The sequence below is a fragment of the Meles meles genome, chromosome 16 (genome assembly GCF_922984935.1).
Source record: "Meles meles chromosome 16, mMelMel3.1 paternal haplotype, whole genome shotgun sequence".
NCBI lineage: Eukaryota > Metazoa > Chordata > Mammalia > Carnivora > Mustelidae > Meles > Meles meles.
In genome coordinates, this window is record NC_060081.1 from 53,031,205 (window position 1) to 53,046,564 (window position 15,360).

The following is a 15,360-nucleotide window of genomic DNA, read 5'->3' on the forward strand; positions in this document are numbered from 1 at the left end:
ATTTCTTGATGTCATTGCCACGAAGGGGACAGTTTAGGTCCTGTAGTTTATTTAGCCCACTGGATTTTATTCACTAGATCTTGTATAACTCCCTCAAAAAAAAAGTTTATGAAATGCTGATTCTCAGGTTTCATAGACGTATTTGTACACTAAGAATTCTGCAGCAGAATATTTTTAAACATTCGCAGTTTTTTGTAAGCTATATTTTTGTATATTTAAGTGCTATTTTAAAATTTTAATGCATTTTTGGCTAATTACTCCTGTTTTAAAAACAAAACGTGCATGTAATTGACTTAAAACAAATGTAAATAAAAAACAGGTTTTGAAAATACTTTGTGTTGAGTATGTACCCTGTAACTCAGAGGGACCTGAGGTCACCTATACCCCACTTCAGCCTGTGTAGCAGGAGTTGGAAAGTCAAGGTGAGTGGCTCTGGTTAAAAAGAGCTGGTCACCAGCAACATGGACTGATCAAGGCAAGCTTTCGGCCTGCACCCCATACCTCCTGGGTACGGGGGCCCGGGGTCGGGGTCAAGGGTAAGGACTGGAGCGCCAGGTCACAGTGAGGGAGAAAGAGGCCAAGGCCCCACCTGCCTCCCTCCCTGGCCTTGGCACTGCAGATGTGGCTGGACACACCAGTGGTCTCACCAATGCAGATACGAGAGCTCAGGGGGGTTGAGGTGATGGAACTACCCCACACCCCACCTCTCTAGCTACATCACAGGCTTGGAAATACCAACTATCCTGTTAGAAGAAAAAAAACATCTCCTGGTCCAAAATCACCCTGTGGTGACTGCCATTTCTCCTCACCGCCCCTCACTAGGACCCCTGCAGGTCAGCTCTGGCCCCACAGCTTGGGGGAAAAGTGCTCCCCTCTAGGCCATCCATGACCCTGCCACAAATCTGGACCACTTCTTAAACCTCCTCTGAATGCAGGTGCCTGGAGAGCTCCTCTTCCCTAGCAGCCTGGGCAGCAGGCCCCACCAACGCTTTACTGGACCACTTTCTTTGCAGCCTTTTCCTTCTTTGCCCATCTTGTAATTGTTATTCTACCTTCATAGTCACTGAATTCCCACCTAGATACACATCATTCTCAGGTCTGAAATCTCCAATTAAAATATGCCTTTTTGGTATCAAAATCACACAGTCCAAAACCAAGCCTCCCCAAGAAGCCTGGGTACCCTCACAGAGACTCCCTCCCCCCCTTGCCAGTCACCGCATCCCAGCACTCAGCCCTGTGAGCCTTCATCTCCCAATCTGGGTTTAGGCAACCCCTGCCCGCACCCCCCACACTGTCTCTTGCGGGGGCAGGGAGGACCCTCAGGCTACCTCGTGATGGGCAGACTGGAAGGGACATTGCTGACAGTGCAGTGGTACCTGGAGATGGGAGCTGATTTACGTGCATCTCACAAGCCACAGGTAGTGAAGTGGCAGTAAACTGGGGATCAGGCTCAGGGAAGAGAATGTGCAGCAATGGCCTTAGGAACACCCAGTGGTGAAAGGGGAAGACGGTCACTGCCTTGGGGCTACAGGTCAGAGGCAAGGGCTAGGAGGGGCCACTACCTTAGAAATCAGCGTCCAGGGCTGCAGACTGCTAAGGGAGGTCCGGACCTGCACCTGTGTCCTGTGAGCAGCAGCAGCTGACACAGGCAGGCATGGCCTGGGAGGCAGAAGGAAAAGCCAGAGGGGCCTGCTGTGTTAGAACTGAAGATGAGGACCTAAAATGTCCATCAGACTTAGAAACCACTCACTGGTGACCGATCCGGCACCCTACCAGCTAGTGACAGCGTGGGCTGAGCACAAAGCACAGGGAAGTCACGAAGGCAGCTTCTCAAGAGCAGGGAAGTGCAGCCCCACGGAAGCGGAAGGTCAGCGCTCTGCAGGAGAGGAGGCTCTGCCAGCTCGAGCCTGGGACCTCAGGCAGGTGTGTTCCTGCTCAGCTGCAGGGTTCACAAAGGCTGCAAAAAGGCCAGCCACGTAAAGCACTGGTCACAGCCTCGTGAGCACAGTACATGTACAGGGAGAGCAGAGCACCCCCAGCACAAGGGCCGGGGTCTTTGTGGGAAGCGGGCTTCCTCCTTCCCTCCACTACCGTCTCTGAAGGGAAGCAAACGAAGAGGGCCTGGGGCACATGGGGCTCCAGAAGCACCACTGTGTATCAGCAAATGGGTGTGAGACTGTCTCTGGAGGCCGTGGGGAATGTGGGGCCATCAAGCCTGTGTCTGAGGGCTAAGGAAGATTAGAGGTGGCTTGGGCTGAGGCCCCGACAAGAGGGGGAGCAAGAGCAGAGAAGCTGATTGCCACCCAAGGGCCACAAGCATCCCTCCAGGTCTGCTGCCTGCACCAGGCTGGCAGCACTTACAACCCACAGGCGCCCAACTGCATGAAGGGGTGTCCCCTGGGAAATGGCCGCTCCGCCCTGCAGGCAGCTGCCTTGGCAGGCACGTGCCTCTGCTGCCCTCATGCGGCCAACACAAGAGGTGCCAAGGGATCCAGCCCTCTTCCTTTGGTAACCCATGGACCCTTCCCTCCAGGTGCCTCCTGCCTAGGTGCCAGGAAGGCTGCAGAGCCTTGGGGTTTCCTTCTGGTTCGAAAGCTGATTTACACAGACCCTTCATTGCTTTCAACAGCGATGAAGCAAGCACAAAAATACACAGAATAAAACGTTACTCCACCTCCAAAGGGAAGGGGTTTTTAAATGATTCTGCACAGCAGAAAGAAAACGTTCTTAAGTCAATCTACCAAGACTCCATCTTAAAACCTCACTCTAATCACGCTACCTTTTAAGCCTGAACGCCCTCATGCAGTCCCACCAGCCAGCCTGCCTGGCAATTTCTGGCAAGTAAAGACCCCAAGTGGGAGGGGAAGGCAGAAGTACCACACCCTGCTTCCCATGAGTTAATCGACAGACTTCAATTCCTCACTTCCTACAGCCCGTAACCACCAGATTCTCCAATTCCCTGAAAAGATGTCAATTCCAGAGGCCTCCTTTGTCTGGTTTTAGTCTTCCAGGTGGTGGTGGTTTTCCTACTGGCTTAACTTACTTCAGACAAAATTACCTCCCATCCCCCCGCCCCCCCAGGAAATTCTGCCAGGGTAGACTAAGCCCCATCTTTCCAAACAGACCTTCCCAGGATTTGCAGTGTAGAGTAACCTTAACTGCCCTTCCAGAAGTTGCTTAATTGCCAGGGTTACAAATACAGAATTACTCTGCCCAATCAAATCTGCAGATCCTTGAAATAAAACATGTTGAAAGTATGTTCACACAAAAAGCTAAATGCACACCAGAGTTAATGCACAGATGATGGTCTCCAAGGCCATACTGACAACACTGTGATTAGATTACAACATACAGTGCCTGCCTTACATCTAGTAAGTGCAACAAGACACAAAACCAGTCAGCTGAACACAGAACAGCTCTCCCCTGAAGTGGCTCCAGTAAGTGACACTGAATTTCAAAAATACATGGCAGGTGTAACAAAGCTATACTGAAAAGCAACTTCAACACAGCAGACCCTCACTGCCATGGACATGGTCCACGTTTTTATGTCTGTATCTTTCCTTACTGGTTATTAGTTTAGACTGGATTTTTAAGGATTTATCTTCATGACTTAGAAAAATACATTTGTCCTTTCTTGCTTTGATTCGGGTAGTACACAATCGTAAAACTGAGTAAGTCTCTTAAAAAACAAAAGTTCACAGATCCCATTGTGGAATGTTCCAGGAACCCCTCCCCAGGTAATGATCAGGGGATCTTCAACAGCTCAAGAAGTGCTCCAACGGCTCCAAAATAACCCTGGAAAAAAAAACAAAAAGTACACCAAAAATGAGAGCAATTTTCCTCCAACTTATTTAAATCACCATAAATATGATTATTAGTATTAAAGCCAACAGTGCCCTTTATTCCTGACACCCATTCCTTAAGCACCCATTTTGCTGAGCCCAAGGCCAGCCTGGGTGCAGAGAAGCTCTGAGGAGCTCCCAGGCTGGGGAGGAGGGTTGGATGCCCAAGACCGCCCCGCAGGTCACTATAGGAGGTGAGGGCAGCAGGAGCTTGGGGCCCACGGTGGCCCAGGGACCTCTTTAAGAGCCCATAGAGGGGCTGCCTCCTGCAGAAGGAGGACGGGAGAAGCAGCAGAGGCCCAGAGGCTCTCCAGACAACAAAGGAATGAAGGGAAGGTGAGACACGAAGTGCAGTGGAGCAGGAAGGGCTGGGTGGGGCTGGTCACAGAAAGTGAGGGCCTAACTGGGCTGGGGATAGAAGGGAGAATGAGAAGAGAGTGGGATGGATTCAAGACCTGCCTGAAGAAGGGGATGAGGGCAGCAGGTCTTTCCCCTGGGAATTTCCCTTGCTTGCATCTGGTGATGGCGCCCCTGAGAACAGGGACACAGGAGCAAGAGAGGTGGCAAGCAAGGAAGGGCTTCCGTGTGGCCTGTGCGAGGCTGAGGCTGATGTGCCCCCCGCAGCCAAGCAGCCACACCCAGGAAGCAACTGGATGTCTGGATCTTGAACAAGGCACTGGGCAGAGGAATAGACGAGAGTGCCTACTGCCACGTGGAAAGAGGGGCACAGATGGAAAAGCACCGTCTGAAGAACAGAAGAGCCCACAGGGAGGGCAGAGAGGCAGGGGAAAGACAAGCAGCAGCGGAAGGACAATGCCAGACCACCTCCAGAAGTAAGTAGTCAAAGTCAAATACAACCAAGACATTAAAACCCAAAAACAGAAAGAAAAGAAAAAAGGATTGAATGTAACAGAAAATGAGACAAAACCCAGTCCGGTAGAAAGAGCACGCCAGCAGCGATCAGAAGAGGGCAATCCTCCAGCGGTCTAGAATCCATCAAGGTTGCCAAAGGATAATCAGTCAAGCACTTTCGGAAAGAGAGAAATGACTGAAAAAGGACAGTGGGAAGATCCTGAAAGACCCACCCCCGACTAAGAAGAATGTGCTAAGAGTCTCTATCATAAGTCACGAAGGTCCAGTGTGGTTCCCAGGGAAAACTATTCCAAGAGAAGTGGCCTCACACGAGAGGAGCTGCAGCCTCTCCGCTCGCTGTGTCCTGGCCTTGAACACAGGCAGCTGCACGCCGTGTGCGATGAGAGGCCGCCAGCCACAGCGGGGGCCGCCCGGCTGAAGAGGAGGAGGCGTCGCTGAGGGACTCCGCCACCGCCAGAGGACGGACCCCCGGGCGCTCCCTGTGAGACCTGGTGGTACACTTTGCTCTCTGTGGCGTTCGGAACAGCAAAAGAAGAGACGAAGTTAACCACTGGAATGAGCTCCCCTGAAGACCTAGAACCCCCCCACCAAGCAGAAGGTGTCCGCTGACACAAGCTACCGGACGCTGAGATGAGAACGGGACATAAGGCGGACAGAGAGGCTGACCGGAGCCACACACAGCTTTCACAGGAGTTAGACTGACTGCGGAGTGAGGGTGGGAGAAGATTTCAAGCCGCGGGCAGCCGTGGGCAGCCAGGTTCCACGGGCGCGGCAGTGGGCACTTGAGGCAGAGGCCTGGGCGCCGCGGGAAGAGAGGACGCAGGGCCAGGAGGCAGAGCCAGAGCGGAGATGAAGTCCGCCGGCGGGGAGGACACGGCAAGACGTCCAACCAAGACTCTACACAGAAGTGCTTGAATCCTAATTGTCCCGGTGTGAAGACTAACCTAAGAATCCCCATGTTCCAACTAGGCAAAGGTTTTCAAGAGGCAGAAATGGAGCAGGAGGAAAGTTATACTACAATGTGACAAGAAAGAGGGTTTCTTTTTTTTTTCTTTTTTTAAAGATTTATTTATTTGACAGACAGAGATCACAAGTAGGCAGAGAGGCAGGCAGAGAGAGAGGAGGAAGCAGGCTCCCTGCTGAGCAGAGAGCCCGATGCGGGGCTCGATCCCAGGACCCTGAGATCATGACCTGAGCTGAAGGCAGAGGCTTTAACCGGCTGAGCCACCCAGGCGCCCCAAGAGGGTTTCTTTTTATTCTAACATAAAGCGAAATAAAACAGGTCAAAGATCACAAAAAGGAAGATACATATAAAAGGTATAAAAAACTTAATGAGGGGCGCCTGGGTGGCTCAGTGGGTTAAGCCTCTGCCTTCGGTTTGGGTCATGTTCTTGGGGTCCTGGCATTTGGCCCCATATAGCAGAGAGCCCGCTTCTCCCTCTCTCTCTGCCTGCCTCTCTGCCTACTTGTGATCTCTGTCAAATAAATAAAATCTTTAAAAAAATTAAAAAACTTAATGATAGGGGTGCCTGGGTGGCTCAGAGTTGGTTAAAGCAACTGCCTTCAGCTCAGGTCATGATCCCAGGGTCCTGGGATCGAGTCCCGCATTAGACTCCCTGCTCAGTGGGAAGGATGCTTCTCCCTCTCCCTCTGCTGCTCTGCCTGCTGTGCTCTCTTGCTCTCTGTCAAATAAATAAGTAAAATCTTGAAAAAAAAATCTAGCAGAAAAGTCTCTTCAAAAAAAAAAAAAAAAGATAATTTGGTACCGATTTATTAACATCAAAAGTAAAAAAGCATTCAGGGTACGAACTTAAATCGAGCAGCACAGACGCCAGAAAGATGGCAAGCCCAGCCCAGCCCCCACGCTGGGGGGTAAGGCGCTCGTCTCACCCTGGGCTGTGGGACCGGTGGCGCCCGCTGAGCACAACCCTATCAGAGGAACATGCTGCTGCCTCAGACGTGCACGGTCTTACACATCCGATTTATTCAGTGAAAAACTTTTTAATAAAATAAAGTTAAAATATTTGATATATTTGATGACTAAACTTTCTGAAAAGGGGAACCTGTACACTTTGAATTTTAACTATGAACTTAAGCCACTTAAAAAGGAAAAAAAGCAACTTTAAGGGAAAAAGCCACCTCTGTAGCAGTTCAAATCTTATTCTGTCAATTCCTATAATTACTGTTAAACATGCACTAATAATTCTGAAAAATGTTCCTGATAACACTTTAAAATCCAACAACACTGGAAACTGTTCAACTACCCTACAACCAAGGGGACAGAAGAGAGGTCCCCCTCCACAGCTACGGTTCTGTTTTCCCGAAGATGGAAAAACAGTAAGGCACTTTCCCATACAGGCTATCAGGTGGAGCAACTGAAGGATTCTCTTCCATTTTGTCATTTCTAGCTTGTGTAGGTGTTAAGTTCCATAACAGCGTGGTTCTAATTCTGGAATAGACTTGTTTGTTTTTAGAACGTACATCTTAAATAAGTGGCACCTGAACTGTATCAATACATAGAAACGGACATCAGAATGAGAACAGCAGAACCCAGAGTAAGTGCATTTACAAAGTAAGTGTAATGGGAGAAATATAAAGGATGGTTTGGAAAAGAACATAACCTTAAAAATAGAGGAGTTCATCAAGATTTCTGAAAAGCTGCTGAAGCTCACAATTAAATTAACCAAAAATTTCCCTTGCATTAAATCAGGTAAGAAACAGGGGCGCCTGGGTGGCTCAGTGGTTTAAGCCGCTGCCTTCGGCTCAGGTCATGATCTCAGGGTCCTGGGATCGAGTCCCGTATCGGGCTCTCTGCTCGGCAGGGAGCCTGCTTCCCTCTCACTCTCTCTGCCTGCCTCTCTGCCTACTTGTGATCTCTCTCTGTCAAATAAATAAATAAAAATCTTAAAAAAAAAAAATTTAAAAAAAATTTAAAAAAAATAAATAAATAAATAAATAAAAATCAGGTAAGAAACAGCTCTTGAACATTACAAAGTTAAACCCTGTATCACACTTTCACAAAAAGATAACTGAAGTCCATATTTCAATGTTTACTTCATGTTCCAACGCGGTGGGGATTGCATGCCTTTATATCTGTAACATTATCACAAGAAAGAAGTCGGCTTACCTCGTGTTCCGAAAAAAGTGCTTTCAACTGCCCCTTGGACCAATAATCCAAAGCATATGCCAAAAGTCGCATGGCGATCGTATTAATTCTCAAGAAATTTCCAACAAATACCACCTGGTTAATGTTCTGAGCACATCAAAAAAAGGCAATTAGTTTTCATCTTAACTTCTGTTGTCTCGTAAAAGCTACCCCAAACAGAGCACCATGAACATGGTTTTTAGCAGCAACTTGACTGCTGAGCAAAAAATCTAAAAAGTATTTACATTTAGTTGGTCTAAGGCTACTTAAATTTGAACCCAGATAACTCTGGACCGACCCACTTCAAACCATGCCAGAAAATGTCACAAGAGAAAACAAATTAGAAAAACCATTTGTATTAAGTATGACAAACAATAACTGCTTTTAAAGTTTTATACAGAAAAGTAAAAAAAAAGACCCCAATTCAAAGAAGGAAAGTGACACAAATAAGCAAATTATACAAGAAATATAATAGGAAAAAATTCAACCCCACCAGTAGTCGAAGAAAGGAGCGTTTTAAACCTGCTAAAAGTTAGCAAAACTGAAATCCCACTCCCAACAGTCAGCCTAGTTAGGGTAGCACTGACGCACTCATTCAGTGCTAGAGACGTGAATTCATACAGCCTTTGGGAAAAGCACCCTGACAAGACCTACCAAAACTCCCGAGCAGGGTCATATTCTTTAGAGGAGAAACCTCACTCCAGAGTAAGGCCCTTATCAGAATAAAATGCAACCAGTGAAAAGCTTCGCACTTAAAAATGCATTCCTGTGGAACGATCGGGGGGCAAGCAACCAAATGCCCAGCTCCACATGATTGATGATGCAAAACCAAATCAAATACACAGCCGGGAAATTCTGAGTACTTAAGTAAAAAATGTAACATGGTACGTACACCCACACCAACAGATCTTAAAACACCTAAGTACAGGAAAAGGAACATGCAATAAAGGAAACAGTAACTTTAACATATTGGAACGAAGAATGTTTTTAATTACTTGATGCTGATACAGTATCTTTTTAATTAAAAATGAGACAGTTTTTTTATACCTTTCAAAGTCTCCTTTTTAAGCCACATGCCTCCATCATCTCTTTCACAGACTAACTGCAAACCAAACTGTGTAAGTGGGGACACGCGGTAGAGCTGCACCCTCTGGGCCCCCCAGGGAAGGCCGTTCTCAGTTCTTTCATAGCCCTGTACAATGCTGCTTGACCTGAATGCTACAAGGCAGCACTGTAAAGAAGCTGAAAGCACAAAGACAGCTCGGTGGGGGCGGCGGGCACTCCCGGGCCACCCCGTCTTCTCCGGCTCCAGCAGCTTCCTCCAGAGGCCTTCCCGGGACCGCAGGGCTCCGCAGGGAGCACAGGACCTCCAGCCGGCTGGCTATCCATCACCACCACCCACAGCCCCTGTCACCGGAGTCCTGCCTGCCTTCCTACCTTCTCCCCAGAAGATGTACTTTTACTTCTCGACAGTGCCAATACTCATCTTCACTGAGGAAAAAACTCATCAGTGAAGAGGAATCTACATGTGAAGAGCTTTAACTTCCCCAATAAACAACTCCACCCCGTAAGACTACACTGAGGCACCGTCTGGACAAGACAGATGTTGTACACAGCTGAGGCCCCTTAGTACATTCCGTATTTTCCTCACAGCACCTAAAGAAATCCACGTCCCCTTACTTCATTAAGGGCACACATTCTTGCTATTGAGCCAATGTTGTTGGTGATGGTGATCAACGTCGCTCTGGCAAGGTCCTCTTTACTGACTGCGTCTCGCTTCTCCTTGCTCATCATGTTTCCAAAGCTGTGAAGGGGGAGAAGAACACCAAGCAGCTGAACCAAAGGCAACTCAGCCCAACAGAACTTAAATGTTATTCTAAGATAAATGTGACTTTAAGAAGCTACATTGTTTAAATCTTCAAATTTTCTATGTCGAAATAAAAGAGCATCTGTTCAAAGAGAAACACAACTCAGAAGAAAGTTCTCAAGCATTCCGAATAAGCAAATGCCTCTCCGCGCAGCTTCCGCTGAACTCGAGTTTTGATAACAGGTCTTCGCACGTCCCATTAGGATCTCCTCAGATCCACCGTAAGGCTCCAGTGGCTCCTTCTGCAGCCAGGGACAGTTCCAGAAAGACACCTCTACTAGCAATCCATTCCCAACTGCACAGCCATCCCGCTCAGCTGAATGGTCACATTCTGTCTGGGAAACGGCTTCGTCAGAGCAAAGCAAAAGCACAGACAGTGGAGTCCCAGAGTAAACTCCTTAAGCATTTCAGATTCCCCTAGAACATGAAGTACTTCAAAGTACCTGACCAGCAGAACTGTTACATTAATAACAGCTAGCAGAACACAAACCCCATCAAAAATGGAAGTAAGTAACAACACGCAAATGCTGCAAACTCAGAATGTGATATCAACAGCTTTTACAACATCCCCGAAATTACCCTGCAAGCATGTATACGTGTGACCCTTTCTCTATGACTAAAAATCATGTGTCCTGAGGGGCACATGGACAGCTCAGTGGGTTAAGCCTCTGCCTTCGGCTCAGGTCATGATTCCAGGATCCTGGGATCAAGCCCCGCATCGGGCTCTCTGCTCAGCAGGGAGCCTGCTTCCCCGCCTACTTGTGATCTGTTAAATAAATAAAATCTTTAAAAAAAAAAAAATTACCTGTCCCAATACACAGAAAACAACTCTTTTTCTAAACAATCCAGAAATGAAATTTAAAAAACAATCCCTGGGGTGCCTGGGTGGATCAGTCTGCCTTCGGCTCAGGGATGGCTCAGGTCCCGATCCGGAGTCCTGGGATCAGCCCTATGGCAGGCTCCCTGCTCAGCAGAGTGTCTGCTTCTCCCTCTTCCTCTGCCCCGACCCCATGCGTGCTCTTTCTCAAATAAATACAATCTCAAAACTAAAAAATAAACAATTCCCTTTATAATAGCATCAAAGAAAATAAAATACTTGGAAATATATTTAACAAAAGAAAGTATAACACTCTATACTGAAAACCACTACCACAAAACATTGGTAAAAGAAAAACAAAACTCTAAATAAATGGAAGGACATTACATCTTAGATCACAAGACTTGATAATATTAAGATACCAATACTCCCCAAAGTGAGCTACAAATTCAACACAATCCCTATCGAAATCCCAGCTGCCTTTTTTTGCAACCACTGACAAGGTGATCCTAAAATTCACCTGGAGATTCAAAGTACTGTTTCATGCCACCACATAAGTGAACCTTGAAAACATGCTAAGTGGAAGGAAGCCAGCCACCAAAATCTCATATTCCAGGACACCATTTATATGAAGTGTCCAGAACAGGCAAATCTATAAATAGAAAATATATTAGCATTTACTAAGGACTGAGGTGGGGAAATGAGAAGTGACAGCTAATGGACAGAAGGTTTCTTTCTGGGATAGTGAAAATGTACTGAAATTAGATTATGGTAATGACTCCACAATTTGGTAAACATACTAAAAACCACTACATTTTATACTTTAAACAGGTGACTTTATAGTATATACATTATAGCTCAAAAAACTGTTTAAAAGGAAAAAGACACATCCAATATTATTATCTTATTCCTGTCTTTCTTAGAACACGCACACGCCCTTACCTTGATGCCACAGCCCAGCCCGGCAGTCCAAACCTCTCATAGTCCCCTCCATAAATGTCTCGAACTAGTTTATCCACTTTGGTGCTATCTCCACGAGATGCCATTTCAAGAGCTTCTTCAAAAGTGGTACAGCCAGTAAGAAGACAGCAGAGACCAAAAAAAGTTCCTCCTCCAAGACTGATTAAAAAAAAACAACACAGTATTACATTTTAAAAATAAGAACAGGAAGGTAATATTTATGAACGCAAAACCACATTCATACATCAACCCGCTCTTGCCCCAACCCAGTCATGCTGATGCCTCTGGCAGGCAAGTCTGTGGGAAGACAGAAAACAAGGTGCCTGATATATACCCTGACACATACTCATGTGCGCCAAGAAGCGGAATGGCAAACACAGGGTTCCTGGCCCAGCCCAGTCCCCACTGCAGTCTGAGCATCTGCTGAGTGTGAGGAGTCTGTGGGCACATCTGCCCGCCACACCCAGGCCACACGGCCTTCCTTTGTCTCTCCAAACCCCTAGTCGCCCTGGCTTATCAGCACCCTCACCCCAAAAAGAACACTCCCATTAATATGTTTCTCCTCCAAAATTACTTTTTTAAATTCACACCTGTTCAACTGTCTATCCCAATCCCCAGCTCCTTGTTCTACCTCAAGTCATCCCTAATCCTTAAACCACCAACATACTCATTCTTGCCGGCCACCTCTCCTCCCTGTTCAGCCTGTCCTCTCCCCCAGTCAGTACCTCACCTTCCAGATCTCAGACCATCCCGTGGCTGGGTATGTGTGCGCACATGTGCCTGTATGTATAAAATCGAGGCCAGGAGAGCCTGGCGGCCTCAGTGGGTGAAGCATCTGCCTTCAGCTCAGGTCATGACCTCCGGGTCCTGAGACTGAGCCCCACACTGGGCTCCCTGCTCAGCTGAGACTCTGCTTCTCTCGCTCCCTCAGGCCCTCCCCACCACTTGTTCTTTCTCTCTCAAGTAAATAAATAAAATCTTAAAAAAAAAAAAAGAAAAAAGAAAAAAAATCTAGGCCAGTTTCCAAGCTGGGATCTTGCCTTACCTTCTCCTTACAGATGCTACCTAGCAGCTTTGGTAACTTATGGTATACGCACACCATACACTAGCTGAGGGCAAGGACTATGGGCTCAATGAGTCTGACAATGAGATATTTTACAGAACTATGATAATGAAATCCTCAGCAGTACAGATTAAAGAAAAGTAGGACATGATATCAGAATTTTCAAAGAAAATTCATTGAATTTTCTTTTCAAGAAAAGTAGGACATGATATCAGAATTTCATAGAATATTTCATGAAAATATTTTCATATTTTCTATATGAAAATAGAATTTTCATAGAAAAACTATTTGTTGGACTAATCCCAGAAAAAAAATGTTTTTCACATAATTTAAACAGATCCTTAAAAGTGTACTTATACACAATACCTGAAAACTCACTTTTAACCCATTACGATATCAAAAACAAGTAATAACCTTTATATAAAAGACCTACCTGGTACCCGTGACCCGCTTGTAATTATCTTTGGAATATACTGCTAAAATGCTAACCCCAGAGCCAATGTTCACCAGAAGCAGAGGGTATGGATTTTTCAAATCAAACGGTAACTTCTGACATTTTTCAGCATCAGCAGGGTTTTCAAAGTAATAGCACTGTGACCGTCCATTGAATCCAACTGAGTCAATGTATAAAATTCCTTTTACTAAGCAATCTAGTTCATCAAGTTTGCAAAGCTGAAGGTCACCTATCTGTAATGAAATAAAAATGTATTCAGACAAACAAGTACAACTCCACTTAATAAGGCACCCCTCTCCATTAAACAAAGCACAGAAGTGCTCACAGATGTAGATTATTTATGCATGATTCACAGAACAGACCTGGACACAGCACACACCGGGACAGACCTGCCAAGACAGACCCACCCCCACACCCACTACAAACAGCCTTCACGGCGGAGATTTATGCTGAGACCCAAGCACAGGGACCAGGAGTCAGGAGCACAGGTCAGATCACAGCCCAAGCAGAAAGCTGACTCCAAGAAATTCAAGAGACTCAAACACCTGGTGACACATGGCAGGAGCCACAAGGACTCTCATGTCTCTCTTCTGAAAGACCATCTTCAAGACTGGAACAATACCAAAGCAGGCCACACTTTATTATTAATAAACTGACATCAGAGGCTGAAAAATGTCCAACTAGAAGGCGAGATTTTTGACTACCTAAACCGATTACAACCCCTGGAAGATGGGAAAATTTTAGCAGTATCAAAATTTACAACAGTTTTATCAACTTCATTCCATTTAAATGAATGAATGATTATTATTCATATCAGAGAGCACTGTACAGCAATGGAGAGTAAAGGGGATCTTCAGTCAATTAAGAACTGAAGTAGTGGGGGACCTGGGTGGCTCAGTGGGTTAAAGCCTCTGCCTTCGGCTCAGGTCATGATCTCAGGGTCCTGGGATCGAGTCCCACATTGGGCTCTCTGCCTGGCAGTGAGCCTGCTTCCTCTTTTCTCTCTCTCTGCCTGCCTCTCTGCCTATTTGTGATCTCTGTCAAATAAATAAAATCTTTTAAAAAAAGAACTGAAGTAGGAAGAACTCCAGGATATGTTGTCACTCAAAAAAGCAACTTGAGTAACATTTCATAAAGACCCTATCTGCCTGTTTCTAACGCCAAGTTTATATGCACATGTATGTGTCATACACAGTCATGCCCAAAGAACTAGGAAGATACGTCAACTTCTAACAGCGGTAACTCCAGAGAGATGGCAGAAACCCCACTTCACTCCCTGGACTCCTAACCCACGCGAACGTTTAGGAACGTTTACAGGCAAGGAGACTCCGTATATGCGCAAAGGGAAAACGGCCTCCACTTGCTGAAAGCACTGATTTCTACTTACAACTAGGTCTAGCCCTGTAAGTTCTCCCCCTTTATTCTACTCTCACTTGATTACATTTACCCTCGACTTATTCAGATCTGCCACAGAGAGGGAAGTTAATAGGTACCTTCATATTAATCCTTAATTAAAACACCTATCTGGTACCCGTGACCTGGGTAAACCACTGAAAACCATCCCTAAATAAGATCTGCAATTCCTCCTCAGACCAAACGCAAGCTCCTGGAGGATGCATCACTGTCCCTGCTGTAGACCTGCTCGTGCCCTCCCTGCTGTCACGAATTCAAAACCGATTTCCTGACACGTGATCTCAAGTGCCAGCATTTCCACTTTGAACTTTCCATCACTTTCATCACTTTCCAATTGCTCAATCAGCTGGTCTCCTTTTTCTTGCCAGAATTTCTTCCTTCTTCCTCTAACTCCTGTCATCCTGCAGTGTCCTGCTAGCTCCTATCAAATTCCCACCTCTAAATGAAAGAGGACTCAATGCACAGCTAACCTCACTAATGCCAGGTATACAGAATGTGGGCGCTGCACCAACAAGCAAACCTAGTACGTGCCCCCAATTCTGCATTTTAAAAAAATTTGCATTAAAAAGGCAACAGGGTAGGGGCGCCTGAGTGGCTCTGTTATTAAGCGTCTGCCTTTGGCTCAGGTCCTGAGGTCCTGGAACTGAGCCCCTCATCAGGCTCCCTGCTCAGCAGGAAGCCTGCTTCTCCCTCTCCTACTGCCCCTGCTTGTAAAAATCTTTAAAAAAAAAAAAAAATTTTAAAGGCAAGAGGGTAAACTCGATATTTTAAAAAATATTTCACTGTGGTTTATTAAACACTAGTCACCCCTAACGCATAACAAACAGCATTTGACGGGCATTTCATTTCCTAGTTTTCAAGGACAGCACTGGTGCATACAGACGAGAAACCCCGACAGCCCGAGAACCAATTCCTGAGGTCCGAAA

General features: G+C 46.3%; 1 protein-coding gene across 1 annotated transcript in view; it reads right to left on the reverse strand.

The window, feature by feature from the left end:
* Nucleotides 1-3,230: 3,230 nt before the first annotated feature.
* Nucleotides 3,231-15,360, reverse strand: part of PANK2 (pantothenate kinase 2) — a 35,049-nt gene continuing 22,919 nt past the window's right edge. The window contains exons 3-7 of the mRNA XM_045980337.1: nucleotides 13,001-13,254; nucleotides 11,487-11,663; nucleotides 9,541-9,664; nucleotides 7,843-7,968; nucleotides 3,231-3,795 (exon numbers count right to left, since the gene is read on the reverse strand). Of these exons, the coding sequence (XP_045836293.1) occupies nucleotides 3,745-3,795; nucleotides 7,843-7,968; nucleotides 9,541-9,664; nucleotides 11,487-11,663; nucleotides 13,001-13,254 (732 nt within the window). The 3' untranslated portion in view covers nucleotides 3,231-3,744. The remainder of the gene's footprint in view (nucleotides 3,796-7,842; nucleotides 7,969-9,540; nucleotides 9,665-11,486; nucleotides 11,664-13,000; nucleotides 13,255-15,360) is intronic.